The 24,192-nt window shown below is 41.4% G+C and overlaps 1 protein-coding gene across 1 annotated transcript in view; it reads right to left on the reverse strand.

The window, feature by feature from the left end:
* Positions 1 to 260: 260 nt before the first annotated feature.
* LRRC1 (leucine rich repeat containing 1) overlaps positions 261 to 24,192 on the reverse strand; it is a 138,076-nt gene continuing 114,144 nt past the window's right edge. Inside the window, exons 9-14 of the mRNA XM_047103133.1 lie at positions 23,933 to 24,051; positions 22,331 to 22,414; positions 12,430 to 12,545; positions 4,487 to 4,659; positions 3,471 to 3,607; positions 261 to 1,846 (exon numbers count right to left, since the gene is read on the reverse strand). Coding sequence (XP_046959089.1) covers positions 1,688 to 1,846; positions 3,471 to 3,607; positions 4,487 to 4,659; positions 12,430 to 12,545; positions 22,331 to 22,414; positions 23,933 to 24,051 — 788 coding nt within the window. The 3' untranslated portion in view covers positions 261 to 1,687. The remainder of the gene's footprint in view (positions 1,847 to 3,470; positions 3,608 to 4,486; positions 4,660 to 12,429; positions 12,546 to 22,330; positions 22,415 to 23,932; positions 24,052 to 24,192) is intronic.

Genomic DNA, 24,192 nt, shown 5'->3' on the forward strand with positions numbered 1-24,192 from the left:
CCACTTACATCCTCTCTCTCTCTCTCTCTCTCTCAAGAATAAATATTCAAAAAAAAAAAGAGAGAGAGAAAAAGAAAATGAACCCAGTAAGTAAATGCACAGCAGTAATAGAAGATATTGAATTTGGTTGGTTGAAAGCAGATTGCTAACGAGTCCAATTGGCCAGCCATAACCCGAAGTTATTTGCCAGAGTGAAGGGCACTTCTGGGGTCTGTCCTGTGTGGCAAAAGGGCAAGAAATTAACTCAAAACTGACCAGTAGTTTGGATATTTAATGGATGGGAACACACTGTCAAAGAATGCAGCTACTTGCCATCATCTGAACATTACAAGGTGATAAGTTTAAAGAGTTGTATGGTTAATTCCAGGGTGATTTTATTTCAATGGAGAGAAAACAAAAAACCCAACAATATCGTGATTTTCCTCATAGTAACTGGCATTTTCATTTCTCTTTTATCACATTATACAAAAAAAAAAAAAAATCAACAGAAATGCACCAAAACATACCCCCATACCTCTTAAATTAGCAGACTTAAAATTAAAACTTGAAGCAATATTTTGTTATATTTTGACTCAAACTCTATTTACAAATTAAATTGCACTTACAAAGATAGCAATATTTCTAATATGGTTGTAGGTTATTTCGCTTTATTGTGGTTTTATATCTCAATATAAAACTTTTAAAGCTTTCTTCAATAAAAATCATACTTTCTTTTGCAGTACATAATTCATTTACTCACTGGATTCCTGAACCAGTTTTCTCCTTTTGTGCTTTTCTGATTTTATTTTACAAATGGCATATACCTTCCAAGTAGGTACAATCAGACACTGTACTCATTCTAAGAGACTCATTCATAAAAAGTGTTAAGAAACGAAATATTAGCAGTCTAATCCTTTGGTTCATCTTTCTAAAAAAAAAAAAATTCAACTGATAAAATTTACAAATTGGTGGTAACTCTTCTTTTTGGCTAAAAACAAATCCACCAGGTAGATTACTGATTAAAATCCAACACTGCTTTAAAAGTACCACATTCTTAGTCTCATCTGACTGCTTGAGGACGTCACTGTGTGCAACTCGTTTGACATGACACAGGATACAGTAAGGCACAAGTGGATGGTAAAAGAGAAAACACTTTAGGACTCTTGCGCTTTTCTTCCCGCACAAATACTAAAATATGTACCGTTTCCATGATAAAATAACGAAAAAGAAATACACATTTTTTTTGTTATGAAATACCTATACAAAATTTTTTAAAATTTACACCATCTGAGCTGCCAAAAAAGGTTTTAAAAAAGTATCAATTATTCCCCGTACATAAAACTCTCTCTCATCAGTAGGTCCAAGAGAAAAATGTCCCGGGCGCTTTACAGGAGGGAGGAGGACAAAAACAATTCCCCTTCCTGTGCTCCCTGACCCCAACATAAGACAACACCAAAGGTCAGATGTTTACAGTAGTGTATTCTACTTATCATGACAAACGACTGGAAGCTGGAGGAAAGGAAGCGCGCCTGGACCGCAGTAAGGCACATCCGGAAACAGAGCAGCAACCCCGGCAGGCGGCCTGGGGGTGGCGCGTGCCTCCCCGCCTTCCAGGGAAGACAAAGGACTGCGTGAGGCTCCTCCGGAGGGCACGGGAACATCTCAACAGCAGGGGGAGACACGGGAGGTAAAACCTGCAGGTGAAGTTCTATACAGAAGTGGTCACTCGGTCAATGGTGTGATTGACCTCGTTCTTGTTTGAATCCAGTCCTTTAGCAGCATTCCGGTCGTTCCGTAAATTCTCCACTGTCTTTTTCATATTCTTTAGCTCCCCAGGGTGTGGAGTGGCTCGCCTCAGAAGTGTTCTCTGCAAACAAACAGGGGAGTGAATGTTTTGCTTTTATGCCTTTACTCTTTCCAGCAGGCGGCTGGGAGGCAGTGGCCTCCTTACCTCTGAGGAGCTATGAGTTAGAGCGGGCGGGAGCACCTCCTCCTGCCCCACGAGTGTTTATCGGCTGCTTACCAGTAAGCACTTAAGGGAACATGAACGTGGCACGGGACTGGTCTAGTCAAGACTGAAGGATTACTTTCACAATAAAAGGGTACTTCGTAAAATGTGAAATTAGTGTAATATGAAAATAAAGTTCAATGAACAGCAAGAAAAAAAGATTAAGATGTTAGTGTGGGGTGCGGAGAAAGAAGAAGATAAAGGGGGTCAAAAACTTAAAATCCCTGAAATGTCCTATTACCCCAAGTGGTTCTGACTTCCTTCAACCCTGGAGGCATAGAAGTGGAAGGAAAAGGAAAGAGAGAGAGAGAGAGAGAGAGAGACAGACAGACAGACAGACAGACAGAAGGGCTTCTTTTCTTATTCTGCTGCTGTGTGTGTTATTTACGTCACCTACTGGAGTTCACAGTCTTCTAATAAAGGCCACGGTGCTGGAAGTGAAGTGATATGGCAGGGGCAATCTTTAAAAAAATGTATTATTTGACATGTTACATGCCCTCTGGCTCATAAAACAGTATCTGTATCTTTTAAATGGACTGTCCAAGGAGTTTCAGGAGGAGCCTAAAGTACGTTAACACAAAACTGTCAGGGCACTGTTGTGGCCATGAAGGAGCGGGTGAAATCATCCCCCTCCAACAAGGCAGGAGGAATCAGCTATGAGGAGTCATTTCTGCTCAAGTTATTTTTTCATGACTAATTCCTACTTTGTAATCCACTACTGTAAATGGATGAAGTCCCATTCGGTGACAGCTGGAATAACAAAGACTACAGACAGTAATTTAAAAACCACACATTGCTTTGGGGGCTGCAGGTACTCCCTCTCAGCTCTGCTTATGAAAATCTCAATTAGTGCAAGGAGTTTAAGCCAAAGTCAACTTGTAGTAAGATTTCGAGAGTTGTCACTGACTCCTGGAGATGTCAGCTGCCTGAGAGACATTTTCAAGTGTGAATGGAGTAAGGCTAAGTAGTACTTTCAGATCTCTTCTTGATTTTTGGATGAAAACTAGTAAATTAACCCAACTAATATCACAAGCACTCTGCCTAAAGGTGAAGAGAAGAATGGTTACATGAAGAAGACACAGAAGCATGGCTCCACAGAAGGCAAGCTAAGTCACACTGCAAGATGTGAAGGGAGTCAATGTGGTACACCTATAAACGGGCGTGGGGAGGAGACTTCCTTCACCGAGAACAACAGACACAGAAAAAATTCCCCATCAATTTACTGCAGGCAAGAAGGGAAGCTATCACAAATAAAGAAAAAGAGTATACACTATTCAAACAAACAAACAAACAAACAAAAAACAGAGTTCCATTTGCTTTATATACATTTGGTGAATCGGTACCTAGAAGTATCTAGTTTTGCCTTCTAAATTTTTTTTTTTTTTTTTTTTTTTACATGCTGAAGGCAAAGCAGAGAACAGTCAATTGGAAATTAAAAGAAATCCTTATTTTCCAGGTAGGCCATCAATTTCCACCTCCATACCGTTTCATTGTCTTCTTCGTCTTTCTCGTCTTCCAAAAATCGGATTGCACTGACTCTGTTCACGGCACGCTCATTCCAGGCCTCATCGGAGACATCATTCACCAAGCTTTCCAGAGCCCCACAGCGAGGCAGGTTCTCTGTCACGACAAAGACGACATTAGTTGGGAAGTCGGTTCATGTGACTGGTAACTACTATGCAGTATTTAAAACAAATTTAAACGAAAAGAAAAAAGTCTGGGACAGGGTTGCCCTTTCTTTTCAATGATGCATGATTCAATCTGAGATCATATAAAAGATCTGTTAAATTAAGGCTTAATATTTCATTAGAGAATGTCATCATAATTTGTAGAATCCTTTCTCACAATTCTTTTCTATACACTGACTTTGGGACACCAGTACTTCCCTCAGTAACACTTTCTGCCTTGTTTTTCCCCTGGGGTCTTAAAAGCTCTTCTAACAAGGCTGGGATCGGCAAGATGCTTTGGGACCTTTCCACTTAGGGGACTCCTGTTCTCCCAGAGCACTCTAGGTCTCTTTTATAAAAACCAGCTCTCAGAAAAGGATTTTTATAGCAATTTGATGTTACTATGAATATTTTTTAAAACCACACGTAATTTACAAAACAAAGGAACAATGACTCAAAACAACAGAATGGCTGCAACGCTGTTCCACAGTGGTGTTCAGTACTAATCCTCTAAACCATCAGTTTGGATTTTAAGGGACTCTGTTAACTTTTTAAAAAGTATCTGTATTTTCAGCTTTAGCCACAGTTCAAACCCAAAAGGCTGTTTAAGGAATTTCAGATATGATAAGCAGGTGTGAGGGGTACGTTTTCTGCAAAGGTGCAGAAGAGCGTTCCCAGAGGAGACCCCCAGTGACCTCACCCAGGCTGGTCCAAGGAGTATATTAGACAAGTTACAGATGCATGCAGGAGTAAGAGGTCGTATAGATAGCTATTAGCTCCTGTTCCTGTTAGTAGGAGCATGTGGCCATGTGAGTATTGTCCTTAAATTCACCTTGGCAAGTAGGTTCAGAAGGCAGCTGAGGAAGCAAGACACAGGTCAAAATCTTCTCTCCTGTGGCGTGATCTGTGTCCGTCTGGAACGTGAGCAGAGGCTGGGACTGGTTGTCCGACAACCACAGAGCCTTCAGCTTCAAGGCGGTCAGGGATAAAGGCAGATGTAATAGCCTAATTTAAAACAAAAGCAGACATCAGGGTCTCAGATTTTATAATGACATCAATTCCTGTCAATACAGACTGAATAAAAACATTACAAAGAACCTCCTGGGATCGGGTTCAACATGGAACAAGATGTTAATGTTTATAATAAGATCCTTGGGGCGCCTGGGTGGCGCAGTCGGTTAAGCGTCTGACTTCAGCTCAGGTCACCATCTTGCGGTCCGTGAGTTCGAGCCCCGCGTCGGGCTCTGGGCTGATGGCTCGGAGCCTGGAGCCTGCTTCCGATTCTGTGTCTCCTTCTCTCTCTGCCCCTCCCCCCTTCATGCTCTGTCTCTCTCTGTCTCAAAAATAAATAAACGTTAAAAAAAATTAAAAAGAAAAATTTATAATAAGATCCTTGACGTATTCTTTGTGAGCAGACTCCTCAGTTCAGTCACTGGGCTTCCCTCTTCTGCCATCATCTCTCTTATTAGCACCTCTGGCCATGGGGCAAAACATGAGGAAATTACAGAACACATGAGTCAAGTCTTGCACTAGGAGGTTTCGATTTAAAGAGAAAAAAGCCAGAGTAATTGTGGAAGAACCCAGAAGCAGCAGTTTTTACTGAGTCAATGGCAACAGCCTCACCGACGATTACCTGTTTCCAGTAGCACCTGGCAAATCAAGACGACAGGAAGCAGATGCCTGGGATGTTGAAGAGTTTAAGTGGCAATTCAAATAAAGATTAAAAAGTTTTTCACTTGGATTGCATTTCTCTAGGGAGCTTATTTTTAGGTATCCATTTCAAACATATGTCTTCCAGTTTCTAGAAGCTCCCACTTCCCATACTCCTATGTGATAATTAATGTCCACTTCACATTGTTTCAGTTTCAAATGAGATCGTATATATTAAAGCACTTTAAAAATTGTAATGTGACACCTGAAGATTAATTTTATATTTATGTTCACACAAATGTCTGACACAGTGTCTACACTCAATTAACTCTATTTAGCAAAGATCCGCACCAGGAATCATACGTACTTGGTACTTGCGAAAGATTATTTTAGTGCAGTGGTTCTTAACCAGGGGCGCTTCTGCCCCTAGGGATAGCTAGCAGTGTCTGCAGACATTTTTGGGAGGTGCTGCTGGCATCTAGAGGGTAGAGGCCGAGGATATTGCTATACATCTCATAATGCACAGGACAGCCCTGACAACAGAGAATTATCAGGCCTAAGACGCTAAGAGTGCGAGGGGTGAAAAAGCTGCTTTAGTGAAAACCAATGCTTTACACACGCCTACTGGTGCATGATGAAAATAACCAAACCTCTGTTAGGTACCAGAAACTTCAGGTGCAAAGAAGCTAAGGTTGTATTTGATAAGGTATTTTTACTCTGAGGATGTCTCTATGTATTAAATTACAATCTTGGCAGGGTCTTCATAAGCTGGACAATAATGAGGTGACTGCATTCTGAGGACTCCAAGATGAGGAACATTTTCTTAAAAGAAATCCCTGGCTCAGTAATACCATCAGAAATTCTATGACAGCATATATTGCTGGGGTTCTTTCTTTTATGATATTGCACACCTATCTCCAGTTAACACATGTGGGGGATCTACCTACACATCTTGCCAACAGATTAATGCTGCATTTTCAGACATAGATGCCATTCTGAATTGACAGGCTTATGGAAAATTAATGTGAACTCTATGTAGAGATATGAAGACAAGTTGCACTCCAATATTACAAAACTATCTAAATAAAATGTAAGCACAGACTGGTTAAGTTATTTTAACAAATGAAGTGAAAATGATCAAAGAGTGCATCGAGAGTGTTAACAACGAATGTATTATTGACAAACTTTTCACAAGAAAAATGTATTTCACATGATATTTACAATATACTAGTCATGCAGGCAACAATATAGTTTCTTTTCCTAACAATTAGTCCAGCAAAGGCTGGTCCGTCCCACACGTATGTACTGGGTGCAGTACTGAGTCAGTGGAATTGTACCTCAGCGTCAATGCATCCATGAGATCTGCTTACGTTAAAGTACCCATGAATGGGGCGCCTGGGGGGCTCAGTTGGTTGAGTGTCCATCTTCAGCTCAGGTCATGGTCTCACGGCTTGTGGGTTTGAGCCCCGCACCAGGCCGTGCTCTGACAGCATGCAGCCTGCTTCAGCTTCTCTGTCTCCCTCTCTCTCTGCCCCTCCCTTGCTCACTCGCTCTCTCCCCCTCTCAAAAACAGACATTAAAAAAAAGTCTCTACGTATTGTACACTACAAAATTTCACTAATAAGGGCCAAACTGACTGAGAAAGAAATACGTACTTTTAAATCCCAGAATCCACCAAGGGCAGTGATGGGCTTATACCATGAAGGACGCCCAAGGGGATCCAAGGAAGCAGAGGCTTTACAGCTCTACTTACTGTCTTGAGGTGCTGGGTCTATGAAGGAGATAGAAAGTGAAATCTCTTCTGCTTATACAACAAATTATTCTTGCCTCTGCCCAAAGGCTGTCACACATACACTCAAATGCAAGGAAGTTAAAGACAGGAGACATGTATTTGCCTGGCCTGGTGACAGGGATTTTAAGACTACCCTAACATACTGTGGAAGCTTCAAGTACCTCAAAGTCTTTCATTTTACTACTAACAAAAGGATAATTCTTTTGAATGTCTGTTCCTACTTCTTTAGAAATGTTTCAAGTTTTAGAGTCTAGGCACGATATCTACAGTTAGTGCCTCTAAATTTCTTAATCATGAGGGCATAAAGGAAAAAAAAATTAAGATTTTAAAACTTGCACAAAACACAGATACTCAAACATGGTCATCATACCTTTTTATTAATGTTTGTTTTGTTTGTTTGTTTGTTTTGAGAAATAGAGTATAAGTGGGGGAGGGGCAGAGAGAGGGAGGGACAGAGGATCTGAAGCAGGCTCTGTGCTGACAGCAGCGAGCCCAATGCAGGGCTTGAACTTGCAAACTGTGAGATCATGACCTGAGCCGAAGCTGGATCCTGGAGCCCCTGGAGCCCCTGGAGCCCCTGGTCATTGTACCTTCTTAGAAGAATAACTGGCTTTGCAGCTAAGTACTAAACCAAAGGTATAAATAAAAGGCTAAACAGAGCATCAATAATAAATAACAGCTTGTAAGGATGACAAATCATGGTAAAAGCTGAAATAAATGACTAGACTCTACAATAACAGATCTTAATAATGACATTCAACCAAGCCATGTAAGATTAGTGACTTGTCTAGAACACCAGTTTCCCTGTGAAATATCAGAGTGCCAGCTTGAACACGACTGTTGCCAGCCGAGCACACACCACACATGAGCTCGTTGGCAAGCGTCCCAGGGAGGGTGTTTCAGAGTGTCAAAGACAAAAAAAGAAAAAAAAGGGGCACCTGGGTGGCTCAGTCCATTAAGCGGCAACTTGGGCTCAGGTCATAATCTCACAGCTCATGAGTTCGAGCCCCATGTCAGGGTCTGTGCTGGCAGCTCAGAGCCTGGAGCCTGCTTTGGATTCTGTGTCTCCCTCTCTCTCTGCCCCTCCCCTGCTTGTGCTCTGTCTCTGTCTCTCAAAAATAAATAAATGTTAAAAAAAACTTTTTTAAAAAGAAAAAGAAAAAAGCTCTTTTTTTAGAGATCCTCACACCCTGCCCCATCTGTGTGTGTGTGTGTGCGTGTGTGTGCGTGTGCGTGTGTGTATTCTTGCTTTCCAGAGGAGTTAATAATACATTTTTGGTTTATTCTGGTACCTTCTGTACTCTGCAGAATCAACACAAGAAACCACTGTCCTATTTGTCCACATCTCTGTGTTTTATTTAGGACCCCATCCCCCCAAAATAAAAAGCCTGTGGTTACTATTTACATCAATGGTACAAGGACTACAGCAAACGAATAACCACACCATGAGCCAAGCCTCTCATTTCCAGTTAAATCCACGACCAATCAACCTGAAGTGACCTTCCCTATCTCTGCACTCCTGTAGCGACTGCACTGTCAAGTTTATTTGACAACTAAACATGGCTAGACTGGTTAATTTAATATTGACTTAACCTATCGTTGCATACGTCTTACAATGGAATGCTTCATCTTTTACCTCCTGCTGGAATTTTTAGTTTTAAGCAGAGTTTCCAAAAATGTTTAAAGATACATAGAACATGATCGGTAGGAAAATGTAACTGAAATATCTAAAGGGAAAGCCCCCTGTGACCTCAGGCCTCCACCCCTCCTCTAGGGGAACTGGTATTGATGTTTGGGTGTACTGCACAGATATGTTGTTTTAAAAACAAAAATGAGAGTACTACGTATGCCCAACAGTTGCTCTTTTTACTCAGTACCATGGGCCTCCTATGTCACTACACAGAGAGATCATCTCATCCTTTTAAGTGCTTAGTACTCCACGGTATAACCACACTGCCGTGTTGTGTTTTGTCTTTTAATATTTCTTCCCAGCTTTACTGAGCTATAATTGCCATGAACACTGTGCAACTTTAAGGTGTACCTGGGATGATTTGATACACTCATATATTCCCCAGGGACTTACCACAGTAGGGTTAATTAACACCTCCATCCAGTCGCATAACTACCACCTTGTGTGCATGTGCGTGTCTGTGTGTGTGTGTGTGGCGAGAACATTTAAGATCTGCTCTCTTAGCAACTTTCAAGGATATAATACAGTATTATTAAATGCAGTCCCGATGATAGACATCAGGTCCCCAGAAATTATTCATCTTATAACTGGGAATTTGTACCCACTTATCAACACCTCCCTTCCTCCCCTACCCCTAGCCTCTGGTGACCTCCATGCTACTCTCTATTTCTATGAGTTCAGCTGTTTTTAGATTTCACATGTGAGATCATATAGTATTTGTCTTTTTCTGTCTGACTTATTTCACTTAGCATAATGCCCTCAAGGTCCATCCATGTCATAAATAGCATGATTTCCTTCCTTCTCACTTCTTTATCCATTCATCTGCTGACAGTGTTTAGGTTGGTTCCATATCTTGGCTACTGTGACTCATGCTGCAATGAACATGGGGGTGCAGATATGTCTTCGATATCCCGTTTTCATTTCCCTTGGACATACATCAGAATGGGATGGCCAGATCATAGGGTAGTTCCTCTATGTTTTGAGGAACCTCCACAATGCCTTCCCTAGTGGCTGCACCAATCTGCATTCCCATCAATGGAGCAAGAGGGTTCCCCTGTCTCCAAGTCCTTACCAACACTTGTTACCTCTTGTCTTATTGATAACAGCCATTCTAACAACTGTGAGGTAATGTTTTAGTATTTTTGAATTTTTTAATGTTTATTTATTTTGAGAGAGAGAGACAGAACGTGAGCAGGGCAGGGGCAGAGAGAGAAAGAGATTGGGAGACAGAACCCAAAGCAGGTTCCAGGCTCTGAGCTGTCAGCACAGAGCCCGACATGGGGCTTGAACCCACAAACCGTGAGATTACGACTTGAGCCAAAGGTACCCCAGGTACCCCTGTTTTAGTATTTTTAAATTTAATTTTTTGGATTATAAAATTCAAAGGTACAAACTATTCCCCCATTGACCTCTACTGTTTCTAGTATTTTACTATTCTTCCTCAGAGATCCTCAAAATACCAGAGATATTGTGTAGTTGGTGGACAGTCCTGTGGGAAAGAGTAAGAATTAAGGAAATGTGTATTCTGTGTCCATGGGTAGCTGATGATAAAAGACATCTTCTCTGTTACTGTACAAGATTGGATACTTAGTTTCCCAGTGGCATTTTATAGTTATTCCATCAAACTTGTCAAAGAAAGTTTGTGGAAACTAACATGCAGTCTCTGTGCCATTTGCTTTTTTATATGCTTGAGAGAAGAGGCAAAAACTTCTGTCCTATGTGGCAGGATTTCCCATGGTGTAACATTTCTGCAAGCTAAAAAGCTGACATTGTAGCCTTTTTTTTTATTAGTTTCTATACTAATACTTACAATAAGTAGTAATTAAATATTTTAATAGGTTTAAAATTTGGTTATGAATCCATATATACATGGGCTAAAAGACACACTTCACTGACTCAGCCGACAGCTATGTAAGTGCACTTTTTAATGAGGTTTTCTCCACCCCAGCCCAAACATAATAAAAATTTAACTTTCCCCCCTGAGAACTAGAGAATAGAGCCTTCACTCCTGTGAAGAGCAATTTTTAGACATCAGAGCCATCATTCTGCTCAAGAATTAGCGATGTAAATTCATGCTCGCCAGCGTGACAAGAATCCGGGAAAGTTTGGAGTCACCGAGTTCCTGCTGCTGGAGGTGGGGGAAGAACCACCCTTCCCAAGCTCTACACTGTGCGTGGGACTCAGTCCAGCAGAAAGTCAACATTCAACTCAAATTAATCCTGAGTCTCCAGTAACCGGTCAGTGGTCTTAAGAATCTATCAAGATGTCCTGAAAACCTTAACTTGAAAACGGTGAGCATTCCCTGAGGCCTACTGTGTCCTGTAATTTATTAGCACCATTATCTACAATGGATTAGCCAGAATGAAAAATAGTGGCTTGTGCCTGACCTCAGTGACTAGCTAATCAGCACTTAGCACACCATCCTCCAAACACTCTTCAGACTGCTATCTACCATTCAGAATCAGTGATCATTTTCCCCTGGCTGAGCACTTTTTCTCCCATCTAACTATGTAATACTCAAAAGCATTTTTTAAATTCCTTTGGTGATGAAGCCTGTGACACAAGGCATTTCGCAGTGGCCTACTATTCACTCTACAAAACTAACATTTTTAACATTTTCATTTGGGCGACAAGAATTTACCAGGCTTTTATTGTAAGTACCAGGCACTGTGCAGGGATAAATGGCACAGTGACACAGGTGCCACATTTAACTTCAGGCACTGTTAGGTTTAGATGGTTACACACACATTTATCATACGGTGCTGAGTACTATGTTAGGGAGAATTGAAAAAAAAAAAAAAGCAGGCTCCAAGAGAAGAAGGCTCCCTGGTGAAAATGAAAGCATGAGCGATGAGGGATACAAGTGGGAGCCAGAGAAGGGGGTCCCAGCTAGAAAGAGTAGCTGGTCTAGGCTCGGGGGAAAGAAAGCACGTGTACCATCCGAGGTGATGAAACTAGTACAGAATGACTGAAACAAATCTGTATTTCACAAAGGTGAAGAGAAGGCATATTCCAGAAACCAGTGAGCAGTCCACCATGACCTCTGACCCCAGAACTTGAGAAATGCACTGCTGTGACCTTGGGGACACTCGTCAGGTGGCTCTTCACTTTATCACAGACGATGGATCACTTGGTGATCCTGACATTAGCTGTGTTATCCTTTGGCCGGAAAAGCATCCCTGGATACAATTTTATTTACAATTTCAGGGGGTTCAGAATCACCAGCAGAGCACATCAAGATCCCTGGTTCAAATCTCATTCAAACTCATTCAAGCTCATTCTTCAGATGAGGAAACTCAGAGGCTCACGATGACGTACAAAAGCTAGCTATAAAAGCTGAAGTAAAACCCAAGTATCCCAGGTCTCAGACAGTGCTGTTTCCCTTACATCACCATACTGCTGTTCTGAGAAGCATTTCCACAAAAGTGTCCACTTCAACTTCAAAGTGCCCCACACTTAGGCTGTCCCTCATCTGTCCAATGATCCACTGTCCCTGCTCTCAGACTAACAACTTCCTGGGCCCTGGGTCATACGACTCATCGGTATATATTCTAGAAGACGGTGCAAAGGCAAGATGGCAAAGGTTGGGGTGCATGAACATTTGGTTCTTTTTCTCAAATAAAGCAAACCAGGACATGCTTACCTGTTCCCTGCCACATCTAGGACATGAAGCTCTGTTGCCTGGGACACCTCTGCAGGTATCCGAGTCAGTCTATTGTCACGCACACAGAACACAGTGAGGCTGCAGCACCCGCCAATCTACAATGAGAAAGAAAATACAGGCTTTTTTTCCAGGTTTTTTTGGAAGATGGTGGTGTGAGTGGAGTATCTTGTTTATCAAATGGCATGAGAAGGATGCATAAAATGACACTGATGACCAACTATGATTAATTTAAATCATACAAAGTACTAAGTAGTCCAATAAGGTCCTAAAAATCTCTGCAATACATGAAACTCAGAGAGTCTAAATTAAATCACGAAAAGAAACAGGACGGTTCAAAACTTACACTCTGAAATGCAAGTCATTTTCCACTGCTATCTAATGCAACCGCGTCTTTTAAATATGTTAACTAAGCCACACAGGTCCAGACAATTATTGTTCGGTAATATGGGAGACTGAAAATTCTAAGTTTCAAAAATAAGGCCAAGGATGATCCATATACACCCCTCTGAAGACCTGCCCATTATATTAAATTTAGTATTCCCAGTGTTCCAGTTCATTTAAGAAACAGAGAGAGAGAGAAAGAAAGAGAGGAAGGGAGGGAGGGGGAGAAAAAGACATCTGACAGATGACACAGTACACTAATTTGCACCATACATCTTTTAATAGCTTTCGGTTATTCACAACTTAATTTGGTAAATTCATTTTTCGTTTTCCTTTGACAACTGCAAAATTAACACTATTTTAGCAAAAATTGAATTTGGTAAATACATACATTAATCTGGTAAAACTAATGTGGGTAGAAGTGTATCACTATCTGTATCCACACCAAATTTGATTACCATTTATTTTTAAAGTAAGCGATTCAAAGGTAATTGAGCTTTGCTTGGATCTAGTCTTCAAAAAAGAACAGAAGCACAAAAGAATTCAATCATCCTCTTGAACAAATTGGCTCTGGTTCCTATGGTCAGGAAAGCTGGACCAAGAGGGTGGAAACACAACTTGATCTTAGACACAACAACATTCAGGACTCCATACAGAACTACATTCTCCCTGTACTCGCTATCCTCACCCAGGGCGGCTGCAAGAAAAGGCTCATGAAGGAACCTATTGATGTCTCTCGAACACATGGAAAAATACTCCACAGCCTCCCACTTGAGGAGGGGCAAGAGACTTGCATCTTCAGTGATATCTGAACGCATCTTATGCCCTTTCCTATGACACGTGTTGTGTGTATGTATGTACCTTAAAGAGAAGAAGGCATATTTATGAAATTGCTACATAATTATCTTCATGAACAATCTTATCATGGCTTCCCTTAGGAGTTCATATAAAGATTCTGAGATAATACATTTAACCACAGTATTTAACCATAGTGGATGTAAAAGAAAAATAAACATAAGGAAACATGAAAATCCGTCTAAAATGGAAAACACCCAGATATGTGGAAAGACTTTTAGTTTGTCCCCATTCTTTCTCAGTGTTCACATTTCCCATCCCAGCAAAACTGGTGCTTTCACTGTTCTCTAAAATACATCATTTTAGGGGTACCTGGAGGGCTCAGTCAGTTAAGCATCTGACTCTTGATTTGGGCTCAGGTCATAATCTCACAGTTCATGGGATTGAGCCCTGTGTAGGGCTCTGTGCTGAAAAGTGTGGATTCTGCTTGGAATTCTCTCTCTCCCTCTCTCTCAGCCCCTCCCCTACTTGTTCTCTGTGTCCCTCTGTCCCTCCCCTGCTTGCACTCTCTCACACTTTCTCTCTCTCTCAAAATAAATAATTTTTAAAAATAACAAAATAAAAATAAAATCCATCATTTGGGTCCCACTGTTTCCTATAGAAATGTTCTTATTTTTTCTGTCCTTCTAAATCTTATCAATCATCCAATATTAGCTAAACATCCTCTACATCATCATGTCTTCCCAAAACCCACCGGTCCACACCAATACAGCACTCTCTGCGTTTCTTTCGTAATTATGGTCTATACAGGCCCTCTGACAGATTGTTTCACCAAGCTGTTTAATTTGTGCATGTACATATAACCAGGGTGCTTGGCAAGTACCGTACCCATCCCATCTACCTACCAACGTTTCTCATTTAGACATGTTTATACAGTTAATGTTTATTTGTTTACTAACTAGTGAAAGGCTGCTGCTTAAAGTTAGTGCCTGCTTCTATGTGTAGCAATGAAAGCCAAACAACTCTTGTTTTCTCTAGAAAACACTAGAGTGTCCTCTCTTAGCTTCTATAAATATAGGGCCCCCATATCATGTCCTAAAAGAGAGGTACAACAGGATCTTTGAGGGGCTTGGCATTCTTCCCTCCCTTGAGGAAGGGAATCAATCATCAGTTTTACTCAGATGCCCAGGAATACCATGCAAGGATTCAAAACTTTGAATCTTCTGAGGATCGACATGATTAGATTCTCTCTATAAACTGAGATGAGCCCAAAAGAGATCTACTCATGGGCAGGAATACCCAAGCCCCTCATGGAAGGGAACCCCCCGTAGCCCTGCTCCACGTGGAGGGGTATCTGCACTGGGGTCAGCGGTGGGCCTGTATGCCATGTGGAAGGTCTTCCAGATCAGCCCGAGGCTGAGGCTGGACACCCCTCAACCTTACGATCCTGGCCTGGCTTTGAAGACATAAGATTCGTCCGTACTGCAGGGAGCCAAAGCAGATGATATCAGTTATTCACATACACAACCCTCACAGTAGCAAAATAAAACTCCTGGAGCAGTGTACAGAGCTGAAACTGCATCATAATTTGGGACGCTTTGTCATGAAGCTGTCCACTGCTCCAGCCACCTGTAGGATATCTGTTCAGGGGCCCTAATACTACACCATGTGAACGTTTTCAATCTGTACCATGGACATATATTGTCTGTTACAAAAATTAATTAACTAATTGCAATGGGTCAGAGAGGGCTCTAATCGTTGTTAGAGCAATGAAAGTTTTGGACAAGTAAACACTCAAGTATTTGGGGGGAAATAGTGTCAACTTCCACTGGAGTGTGGGAGCTGTCTCCTGTGCTTATAGTCTCATTTATTTACTTTTTCTTTTTCCTGTCCCATTCTAATCTTATACCCATTTGAGACCTCAAGGGGTGGAAAGCAATTGTATTCAAGAGCCTTCTAGGCACTCTGGGTTGTCACTGCGGGCAGAGTGACCTCCTGATCTCTATTGTCTAAGGTTTTCAGAAAACAATGCCAACAAAGAGCAAGTGTTATTGCAGAGCGTGCTGGGGATGCCTTCATCACCCTCAGAGGCACATGTTGTCCCAGGCAAACAGTCACACAGAGACCTCTTTCCAAATCAGCCAGGAAGGCATGCCACGAACCTTTGGCTTTTAGAAAAAATTGTTAAGCAGTAAAAACCATAACTCAAAAGGCACAGTTCTTTATAGACCTTAGGGAGGGAAGTGGTGCCATGGAGTGGATGCTTTGAGATCACAGACCTGGGCTGGAATCTAGCTTCCGTCATGTGTTCTGTGGTCTTTAACCAAAAGTAACAATCAGGGCTAAACTGAATGAAACCACAAATAAAATTTAGCACCTATCATAGAACCTGGACTAGTAAATGTGGCTGGCAAATAAACATGAGCGTTACGGTCTTTTCAAGAAGCAAAAGCCCCAGATCCAAATAGCGAGTGCAGACAACACCGACGTACTAAGTTGCTGGAAGTGTACCGATGCTGGTGAGCTCTCCCCAGAAAACACTTGAGCTTCAAACTCTCTCCCCCAACCACGCACCACAGCGACAAAATGTCACCGTGATAAATACACCATGACTGTAATGCCAGTGAAGCACTAAGATGAGCTCAGTATTGCGTTACACATATTGTTCATATGTATATCTGCTTTCTCTCTTGGGCTCAGGAGGCAGAGTTTACAGGGTCCTTAGTGGTCACTGGGATGAAATGCCTGTGTCACTGAGGAATTCTGGGAAGCAGGGTCACTGTTTAAATAACTTATTACCAGTTACGTAGGAAGCTGGTATTTTTAAACTTCCTCAAACCACATAATAGTACCTTCCCAGAATACAAGGGGTTGGACTTGGAGAACTACAGAACGTAGCTGAGAACCTCTGTTTCGCTGTTTCGTGTCCCTTAACTGCAGATATTTTCCTTCCCTGTTTGGATCCGATATAATCCATCTGAAGGAGATGGGACCTGCACTTCACCAAGCAAACCTTTAGCCAGGTCAGCCTTCACTACGTATTAACTACTACCTACAGGTGACATTACTCTAGAGGAGATAATCACATTCAGAGATTCAAAGTGAAAGCCTCTATTAGTCACCCTTGGTCTACCTATATTCCACTTTCTGAATGCCTGCCCTAAGTGTGAAGAAACTTTCATTTTCCTTCAGTATCTGCCTATTAACATTCTATGTAACAGAATGGAACCCACATTTCACTGGCAAAAAGGAAAATGTACAATAAGCAAAATCTGGTCAAAATATAATTTGAGCTGTAATAATATGCGTAATTTAGAAACCAAAGACTGTTTTTATCTTTCCCATCATCATCTGTGGCATATTATTTGAATGTTCCTATTTCATAAATATTTTGGAAATCATGTGGCTTTGGGACTTCCTGAATTATTGGGCCACTGACATCAAAATATCCACTAATAGCTATGGCATTCTTCTTTTCTAATTATAAAACAGTAAGTTACGTTGACTGGAAAATAAAAACCACACACACACACACACACACACAAAAAGCACAATGAAAAAAAAATAACTCAGATCAAATTCTATCACAAAGGGACAATCAGTATGAACATTTTGAAGTACAATCTTTTAGTAGTATTGCCATATACTTGATTATGTATATACACTTCAACAAAATTAGGACCAACGCTCGATCTTCAGCACCTCAGTTTACATATGACACCAAGAACGTCTTCCCACGTCATTATGCTTCTAAAAGGATTTTTACTGGTTACGTAAGTATTTCATTCTCCAGCAGTCTCACAGATCACTGCGCAAAGCTCCCACATTAGACATGGCTAGTTGGTTCTGTCATTTCTTCCCCGTGTAACCTTGGGTGAGTTCCTTACACTGAGTCTCACTTTCACAGTCTCTTGGATGTGGATCACGATTCACCCACACTTCATAGAACTGCTGTGAAAATCAGACAAAAATATGCAGGAAATCCCTCAACACAGCGCCTGGCACAGGTTAGCTGCCCCTGTACGTGCTTGACGTGGCACATGTCACCTGTGAGCCTCTACGTATGTGAGAAATCTTCTTGGGCGTGATTTTAATGTGTGTCCATAATTGTTTTCTTAGGGCAAAGCCCTAGAAGTAGCATTCCAGAATCAATGGGTATGAATACTCTTAAAGGTTTTCCTATTACTTTACTCCCTTCCAGAGGACCTGTAATAAGTTATTCTTCTAGGACAATATACATTTTCCCATGCCCTCACCAACATTTGGTATCCTTATTATTTTTTTTAATCTTGAAATAAGATAGGTCAAAAAGCTTCCACTAACATTTCTGTGAATACTGATGAGGCTAAAAATTTTTTCACGTGCATAGCCATTTCTATTTTTAATTCTCTGAATCACTTATTGTTTCTTATGATGGGTTCTTTGCTTTTATTTTTGTCTGCTTTTTTCCTAGCGGGACTATCTTTTTTCTCAATGATCTGGAAGGATTTCAAGCAAAGTAAGGAGAGACCTCCCTCGGTTGTGATGTTATAAATGTCCCCTTGCCCCCAGGCTGACTTTACCTTCTTGACCATCAGAAATCTAATTTTCACATAGACACATCAATCAGTTGTCTCTTTTACAACCTACTTCCTCTTTCAAGTTTAGGAATGCCTTCTCCATTTTGATATCCAATAGCCAACTATACTTTATTCTAGTATTTTTAGGTTTTATCTCTTTTATTTATGAATAATCAATTTCAGAATATGATGGAAGCTTACATTAAATTAAATGGTAGTAAGAAGACAGAAAACTATCCACAAAAATGAACTGTCAGCACAGATACTTATGAAAATCACAACAATATGTATGGGTAATTAATGTTGAGAGATTGCCTCATTTAAAAAAAGGGGGGGAAAAAAGCTCTGATGAATGATCTGCCAATCCTATCTTGTCTCATGTGACTGTAGACATATGATGGAGTCAAGATCACTTTCATTTTTTCCTGATGGAGACCAAAGACTGGATTCTAAGCTTGGACACATGTTCAATTTCTTCTGGCCAGGATCTCTTTAGCTGGGGCAGGTTGTTTAAAGGTACGATTTGGCTGGGGAATGTTATAAAGTTGCTGGCTCTCTTTCATCATACCCACGATCGCACATAAACCAACTCCCTGTCTGCCCATCATCATGTAACACAGTCTCTTCTTCAAAAACATGAGCTTTTTAGGGAGACTTCTTTTCCCAGAAGCGTTCATACTTCTACAACAGGATGAGAAATGAAAGACACAAATAAGTTGCTGAAAAAATCGGAAGCATGCTACATATAGCAAATAAAACACATCTAGCCTTTCCACTAGAGAGAGAATTGTGGCAACAAACCGGAATTTAGTGAAGACACATGAGCTGCCACGTTACGTCTTTCAGAATTTCTCAATAACTTAAAACGTAACTCACAGATAAGCATTCTTTTGAGAGAGAATAGTTTGAACAAATCTGACAAACACATAACAAAATAAGGTTCCAGGCCATGCAGTCATTTTGAAAAAAAAAAAACAACCTAAGTTTAGAGGAAAACGTACAATATTTTACAATGAGGAACACACAAAGCAGTCAGTCGATTTGAATCTTCATGCATTTAAAAAGCAAAATGGAAGTTAAGAGATGCAACTGTGGTCTGAACAATACTTACAAGATAACAAGTTTACCCGACTTTTCTAAATTTCCAAGCAGCTAACAATTAAGAAAATAAGAGACATTCATTGATTTGCAAATGTTTACTACAAATAACACCACAAAACACAAACAGAATCTATTATTGTGACCCACAGTACAAACATTTTCCCCTCATTTGGGAAAAAAACAAAATACAAATAAATGCTGCAAAAGACTAAGGAGCTGTGCTATACAAAACTGACGATATACAATAATATCAAATTAAAGAAAGGCAAAAAATAGGAAGAACCACACGGCACACCAGACCAATAGCAATTAAAACAATTATGGATTTTTGGCATATACATTGAATCGGTCAGCATTGTAGTTTAGATAGGTCATGCATGCAACTTCATTGTTCAAGAGAAAGCAGTCAAGTTTTGAAAGGGAAGACTCCAATCAGGAAAGTATAGGATATGATCAAATGGTATCAAGCTTGGAGGCAGAGCAAGTGCACAAGGCCCATCCCCTCTGTCACCCACCCATTCACACACACACACACACACACACACACACACACGGTCACAGGGCCTACCACACTCACTGCACAGAGACTCATGGTGCAGTGGTGCTGCCCAGACCAACGTGACATGTTTCGATGTAAGGAGGACTTGAGTGGTCTGGCTGCTAGCCACAATGGTCAACAACAAGCACTCAGCCATTTCTCCTGGGTCACCAAACTTTAACCCGCAGCAGAATTAGGCACATGGGCTCAGGGCATTTTCCTACTCTGGGAGGTGAGTTTGCATGAGTAGTCACTAGTGAAGGTGTGCCAGAAAAGAGCTGATTCTGCTTTAAACATTCTCTGCTTTACCTCGAACCTGAAGGAAGGGGCACAGACTTTACTCCTTTATAAACTCTACATGCCAGAAAACCAACCACAATTTCATAGAGAACAGATACCACGTGACAGCTAACTAAAATGCTTTGAAGCCAGGACTATTTTCACACCATGTTCACTTTCCACATTGTGAAAAGCTGTTCTAAGAGACTTACACAGACACACGACACGGCATGTGGTAGGCATAATCTCTGAACCCTGAGTGCAAGTTTCATTCTCAGAATGTAAAGAGGACGGATGCCGAAATGATAGCAATAATTTTACAAATAAAATGTTAAAGTTTTGTAAAGAATGGTCCTTCAAAAGAGAACCAGAAGAGAGGGACAGGGAAGAGAGGCTGGGTGGGGAAGCTTACCGGGGATGGCCACTCAACTTCCAACCGCTCCCTTTGGCATTGACTTTGAACGTGTTCCTAAAATGTATTAATTTTCTAACATGTCCACACTACAGATAGTTTCACCTTTCTTTACCAACTCAAGGGCACACCAATGAACAGGCTAGACCGAAATCTGTATCACCTGAGTGGTCATGCTTTCTTGGCCTGTGCAAAAGCAGTGGGCTCACTGTCAGGACACATCTCTAGTGTCCAATCTACCAACTCCTAGCTATGTGAGGCTTGCTAAGGAAAAGTTTTCACTGGCCTCAGTTTATCTCTAAAATGAGAAAATTTCCCTCATGATCCCACCTGTTATGAAGATTCAGTGAGTTAACAAACATGAGAACTCTGGCTACAGTATGTGGCATTGAGAAAGCAAGAATTAAATCTTTCCTACTTCTCTGGCCACGTGACTACGGGTCTGGTCTATTACCCATTCAACAAGAGTAAAATCAACATTCAGAATATCAGCTCTGTGTTGTGGTTTATCACTGTGAGGTGGAAACCAAAATGTCTGATGAGCAAAATCTCTTATTTGTGGTCCAGCTTAGCAGAGATGTACTTAAATCTTTCTTCGGGGAACAGTTTCATTCAAGTGCTGGTGCTCACAGTAAGGGTGGGTCAGAATATGGCCGCATTTATAACAAATACTTGCCATGCTTCCCCTCAGGAATGTTGGCCGTCTTGCCCAGACAGATGACTGGGACAGTGAGGATACAGTGTGAAGATGAGGAAAGAGAAACCAGACCAAGTTCAGAAGGGCCCTAGGGAAATAAGAACCCCACAGGTTCTGGCTGGTGGGATGGCAGGTTTAAAATCATCCCAAGGGAGATGTAGGAAAGGGTCAAGACAGGAATAGGAAGGACACTCTGCCTGGGCAGGGATCATATCACACGATACCACACTTTTTCATGTGAGGCCTAGCAAAAGGGGGGGGGGCCCACCAACATTTGACAGGGGACAGACGGGTGGCTGAAACGGGGTTTCAGGCTAACGGCTAACAAAAAAATCAACCTCGGTACTCCTCATCTCCAAATTCTCCTAGTTCCAAATAGAAGGTAAGCCTTCTTGTTAAACATCACACTAAATACTTCTCTGTTGCATCTGCTCTGAATTTCCTTCTCATTCTCAGCATTTCCACCTCCCTTTCCAGAATTTACATGCCTCTAAGTCTGCACAACTACTCCCCACAGTGAATGGTGATGGTCTCTTCTCCTGGTTGGACCATTGGCAAAAACAAAAACAAACAAACAAACAAAAAAAAAACACCTAAGAGTCTGGCTATAGCTTCCCATTCACATTCCTCTATGTGAATGCCTTTGTGAAGAGTTCATTCACTCTCACCTGGACATGAACACTGCCCAGTATCAGTCTCTGCCCAGTAAAAAGGTTGCATCAAGGTCCACCTTTATAATTCCAATGTCTTAGGAAGTGGTTTAATTTCACTTTAAACTCAGACCCAACGTCATCTACTTCCTCCTCTGCTAAACTCCCAAATGGTGTCACCATTCTCTATATGTCGAGTCAGAAACGTCAAATCTCCCTTTCTGGCACTTAAAATACTATCAATTCACCTTTCTCAACAATGCTCAGAGTCATCTGGACCCACCTACTCTCTTTAATGTTACTGATGATTGTTCTTTGATACAACTCCTCCGACCACCTCTGTGCCCACAAATGAGAGTACGTAACATTTAAAAAGCACCACATTAAGTCTTTTAAAACATCTGATATTTCTGATCCATATATGCTGTTATTTCTTTGTAATTATTATTGTTTTTTTAAAGCACCTACCTCTTTTGGTAAAGACACTAATTTATTTCTGTCTGCATTCAAGTTGCTCAACTTCTTAAGTTTTCCAATGCTCTTAGGTAAGGTCTGTTAAAATAACATTTTAATTATTAATTTATTTTCAGAGACGTGACTCACAGTAAAACAGATCTTCTCAAGGACTTAAAGAATATAATTTCATCCAGCAAGAGACATAGCAGTTCTTCTTGAATATCAGACACATTAAAGCTCATTTGGAGGATGTACAATGAAATATTCTGCATTTTTGTTAAAACAGGAATATGTTTCAATAAAATGAAGTCAAAGGGACAGACCTGGGAACAGAGAAATACCTAGCAAAGAGGTAATGAATGTTCCTCAGTGTTAAACAATTTGCACCTCAAGATTCATCCCTTAACTATCTGCACCTTGGAGAACCACAGTGGGAGAATGGCTTGGATGACTGGAAGCCAGATGGCTAGGGGAAATCAGAAGAACCCTGAGCACGGGTGCCGTGAATGGCATGGGGACAGCAGCATGGGAACAGGAACAAGGTGAGCAGGGTGGGAGGAGTGGGGTGCACAGAGAACTATAGGAGCCAGGCAGTACCCTGATGAAGGGGGGAGCTTCAACACTCTGATGCAAGCCAGGGGTGAATGAATACCATTTTTATAAGTGTTGTGATTACTATCTGTAAGCCTGAAACCACAAACTAGGATGGGAAGGTTAGGTCACTTCCACTACAGCCGCCAGAGGAGGCTGCCTGAGGAGAGATGTGGCCAGGCTCCCCCACCAGCTCTGTGTCCTACCCACTCATGCTTTTTCTGCTCTTTCCACCTCAAGAACATTACTTATACTTTTTATAAAAAAAGGAGAAGAGAAGAGGAAAAAGAAGAAGGGAAAGTAGGGTAGGAAATACAGGGATAAAATACAGGGAGAAAGGTAGGCAAGTAAACTGAAGCAAAAGCTGCTACAAGATGATGAAAAGAAGAGGAAAAGGAGAAGATGAAGTAATAAATGAGGGCCTGATGGAAAGCAGAGGAAGCGGCAGGAAGTGAGAGCAAGCGAGACTGCCCCTGGTAGGTGGTGTAGGCCAAAGCTCTGCCCTTGGTAGGAAGGGAAGCCCGGCCCAAGGCAGGGGCACTTGCAGCCACCTCCATCCCCAATTTCTAGGGCGGGGTAGGATCACAGACCCACACCCAGTCCTCCAGAGAGCACTCACACTAACCACCCCCCACCCCCTGGTCAACCACCGTTTTCTCCCCTTCTCTCTCTCTCTCTCTCTCTCTCTCTCTCTCTCTCTCTCTTTCCATTTACTCAAAGAGCCCTGAGAGAACGTTTGCTCTGGCGGTCCTCGGACACCATGGCAGAGGCATCAGTGGCTCATTCCTGCACCTCCCTGGAAACCTCTCTAAGGGGAGCTTAAATACCATTCTCTTCACTGAAGCAGGTTAAAAGCCAATCATCTTTATGTCATGCATTTGCTTTACAAGTCCCTTTTTTAGATGTAACATGAGAAAAGTTCCATGTAGCCCACCCAAATTGTAAGTAGAATCTACCCTTATAAGTCTTGACATATAGAAAGCACACTCTATGCATCCATTTGAATGTGCAAGCCACACTCACCAGGAGCCGGTTTTCTGTAAGAACTAATTCAGTGAGGCTTTCACAGTCTCCAACTGCTTCAGGCAACTGTGTGAGTCTGTTCTGATCCACTTTCAAGATAGACAGTTTCTTTAGTTTTCCTGGAAAAGCATTATTTCAACTCATTAGTTACAACTGTCTTCCTAACCATCACTTGGTATCTCTTATCTGCTGTTCTTTTTTGTTTTAAACACTTATTCATTTTTTTTCCTCACCCAACTTTTCACATTATGAAACCACAT

This window comes from Lynx rufus, unplaced genomic scaffold (genome assembly GCF_022079265.1).
Source record: "Lynx rufus isolate CCGP_SWC_20201006 ecotype Redwood Valley unplaced genomic scaffold, mLynRuf1.p SCAF_6, whole genome shotgun sequence".
Taxonomy (NCBI): Eukaryota; Metazoa; Chordata; class Mammalia; order Carnivora; family Felidae; genus Lynx; species Lynx rufus.